The sequence below is a fragment of the Magnolia sinica genome, chromosome 12, assembly GCF_029962835.1.
Source record: "Magnolia sinica isolate HGM2019 chromosome 12, MsV1, whole genome shotgun sequence".
NCBI classification, from domain to species: domain Eukaryota; kingdom Viridiplantae; phylum Streptophyta; class Magnoliopsida; order Magnoliales; family Magnoliaceae; genus Magnolia; species Magnolia sinica.
In genome coordinates this window covers 46,683,128-46,686,696 of record NC_080584.1, presented here as the reverse complement: position 1 = coordinate 46,686,696, position 3,569 = coordinate 46,683,128, and the positions used below count along the sequence as shown (strand labels likewise).

Sequence of the window (3,569 nt, the reverse complement as noted above, 5' to 3'; positions counted from 1 at the left end):
GGCTCACATTACATGAGATGATAACTCCTGCTCATACGGGCATATATATAGCTATGCTCACCTGTGCACCTTTGCACATGTGTCATGGGGTCTAATTTGAACCGTCCATGTGATGCGTAATCCCATGAAATCTTAAAAGATAAATTTTCACTCCAATCTAAAATTCCATTGGGCATAGCATAGAGAAATGTAAATAAGGGAGAAAGCTGTTTTCATTTTTCATAGCCCACCAAAGTTCTTAATAAATAATTGCGCCCGGGAGATTTAATGAGGTGCTGCTTCACATGGACCGTCCAGATTCTAGATTCACATCACGTATGATGAGTTCTAAAAACAGCTTGCACGAGTTCAGTGCCAACTGCGCGCAGTCGGCTGCGTGTGTACGTGTGTGTATATATATACATATAAAAAACACATGAAACGCATTGGCCCACTATCGAAGCCGAAGCCCCTCAATAAATGCTACCTTAGTCAAGACGAAAAATACACCACCTACCCCTTCTGCTCTCCTTCCTAACTCAAAATTCCCAAAAGTCGGCGTGCAGCAAGCCCCCTTCTCTGTTCCATTTCAACAATCTCTTCCATTCCCAGCTTCCATGGCCCTTTCCATCAGCCATTTTACAAGCTGCAAAATCCTCCCTCGCCTATCTAGGGACAACCTCTATCGCCTATCATCTTCTTCGTCTTCAATAACCATGAAGTCTGCTGTATCCGACAAACAATCTTACTGGACGGACATAAACGCCGACGTCAAGACCTACCTTGAACATTCCCTCCCCATTCGTGCCCCAGTAGTGGTCCATCAGCCAATGCATGATCTGGTGTTTGCTGCGCCCAAGACCATGGCCTCGGCCCTCTGCATCGCTGCATATGAGCTGGTCGGAGGCCAACGCTCAGAAGCTGTCGTAGCAGCCGCTTGTGCGATAAATCTAGTACATGCGGCGTCGCACACGCATGCACACCTCCCCAACTTACTAGAACGGACCACTCCGTCGGCATATGGAGCCAACATCGAGCTTCTCACAGGCGACGCTATCTCACCGTTGGGTTTTGAGTTATTGGCACGGTCCGATGTCGAGGGTGGAAATTCGGAGAGGATTCTGAGGGTGATCATCGAGATAGCACGTGCAATGGGTGGACAAGGGGTAGTGCACGGACGGTACATGCACGTGAAATGGGCCAAGGGGCAGAAAGGGGAGGATGGTGTGGATGTGATTCAGGAGGTGTGCAAGAAGGAAGCTGCGCTTTATGCATGTGGGGCAGCGTGTGGGGCCATCTTAGGTGGGGCCAGCGAAGAGGAGGTTGAGAAATTGAGAACGTATGGGCTTTACATAGGGATGATTTGGGGGATGATGTATGGTGCCGGTAGAGAAGAGAGTGATAGATTGAAAATTGCAAAAGGGTTAGCACCCTTGGCCCTTGAAGAATTGGAAGGTTTCGATGGGGAAAAAGTGTCTGAATTTTCTAGCCTTGTTGGTGTGTGGTTGGGTTTGTCAGAGTGAGGACATGTTGATGGAGAGATTTCAAATTTTTCTTTATTATCAATGGATTTGTGGATTTAAAATATAAGAAAGACTTATGTGTTTTGGCATCTGTTTTCTTGATTTTCAGGCAGGATAAGAGTCTGAAAAGCCTTTTATGTTGAGGGTTTTTTTTTTTTTTTTCTAAGGAAAAGCTTTATGTTGAGTTTTTTTTCTTTCGAAGTTTGTGCTGCAAACGAGTGAAAAATTTGTGCGACTCGCACGTGCATGCCAATATAAGATGAGACATAAATGTTAATGAACGGACAAGTGAAATTTCCTAAAATCCATTTGTCATTGGGATGACCGGAGCCATATTAATATTAGTGAGTGTTGTCGTGACCGTGGGGTCTACCTTGATACATGTGGTGTATGCTCATGCGATCATCAGTTTTTCCAGCAGATAGAATTCTCAGGTAGATCACACGGTAGCTGAAAAATGATGGGTGGCGTATATGCGCAACACATACATTCAGGTGGGCCCAACGGTGAGGACAACCCCCACTCACGTGTTACCCGTGTCACACCGAATCCGCACGTAACATGGTCTGACAAGCCATCTTATTTTGCACGTGTTACACGCCTAAAATTGTGAGGCCAGTGCACTACCAAACCGCAATTATCACTCTGTTCCTTTCTCCGAACAGAAAATTGCATTCATACCCTAGATATTTTCTGTTGCCCGGCTACGACCGGAATTCTCTGCACCACCTCTGTAGCGTGCAGCACCTTGGGTCTCTGAGCTCACTTTGTCGTGGGAATGCCATCCACTCCATTCTTCGGGTTGGCACCTGGTATTCAGAACTTGGCATCAAAACTTCGCTCAATCCACAACTCAGGTGGCCTGCACCATAAAGAATAATAGGAAGAAGACACCAACCACAAGTTTTGCTAGTGATGACAAGCATGTCGTGTGTATTCCAAGTCCGTTCGATAGTTTTTGTTATGGGAAAATCGGATCAACCTATGAGAAAACGTTAGGTTGGAACCTCGCACGCTTAACTAAGTAAATAATAAGCCCTTCTGTTCTTCTCTATCCACAACAAACAAATAGAGAAGGAAGGAGAGGAAGAAGAAGTACAGTCGCCATGGGAATCCGTCTACTCTGAGTCCGTGGCCAAAGAACATGCCCGCAAGAACACTATCTTTGTCGATTCTAAGATCTCCAGAGTTCATCAAAAGTGTCATATTCCTTAACTCAATAAAGGAGACAGATCGTCATTACCCGGGTCCGCATTACCCAGGACGGTATAACCCAGGTTGGCACGACTTATGTCGACACATCCCAGATTGGCACAACCCAGATCAGCATGTCCCAGGTCGGCATGGCTCGAAATGGCATACCTTCCTAGGTCAAGTCAGCCAAGGCCATCTCAGCCTCCGACTGTACGTCTCCGCTGGTTCCGGATAATCAGATCTTATCTAAGAGAGATCTACCTGAGGTATTCTCCAAAGATCTCGAAGGATATCTGTGACATGCTCGGGATCTTGAGATCTTCACCGAGGATCTTGGAAGATCCTCCTACTAGTCCGGGATTTGAATCCCTCTACAATACGCGCCTACTAAATAGGAAAATCTAATCTACACCACCGCCTCTCCTTAACTATAAATAGAGACGCCTCTAATGGTAAACAGTACGCACAATTTTTAGCCTTAAACCCTCAATACTCAACTAGACCCAGATTATTTTCCTAACTTAGGTATCGAAGGGTCTTCTGCTCTAGACAGGGTCTTCCTTGTCCATTCTTTGTGTAGGTATGCTGATCTAGAAAGGGCCAACCAAATTTCTGCATCAACAGTTTCTCCTTGCCAAAATAGACAAACACTCCATAAACTACGCGAAGTCAAAAATCAGGCGAATCATGGTGAGTGAACAAAAGTTTTTGGCTTGATTTTGCATTGTTCTCTATGGTGTGGGTCACATTGGGTATAAATGAGCGCTACATGAGTCCTTGGATCAGCTAAATTTATGTTTTGAAGGGTGAATATGAGACTAACAACTTCATTAACCTTATCAACCTGATGGTATATATAAGCATCTATTGGAC

General features: G+C 45.3%; 1 protein-coding gene across 1 annotated transcript; it reads left to right on the top strand.

Moving 5' to 3' along the window:
* The first annotated feature begins 436 nt into the window (after positions 1-436).
* Positions 437-1,591, top strand: LOC131221316 (heterodimeric geranylgeranyl pyrophosphate synthase small subunit, chloroplastic-like). The gene has a single exon (XM_058216529.1). The coding sequence runs from the start codon at positions 597-599 to the stop codon at positions 1,500-1,502; it is 906 nt and encodes a 301-aa protein (XP_058072512.1). The 5' UTR covers positions 437-596; the 3' UTR covers positions 1,503-1,591.
* Positions 1,592-3,569: the final 1,978 nt, after the last annotated feature.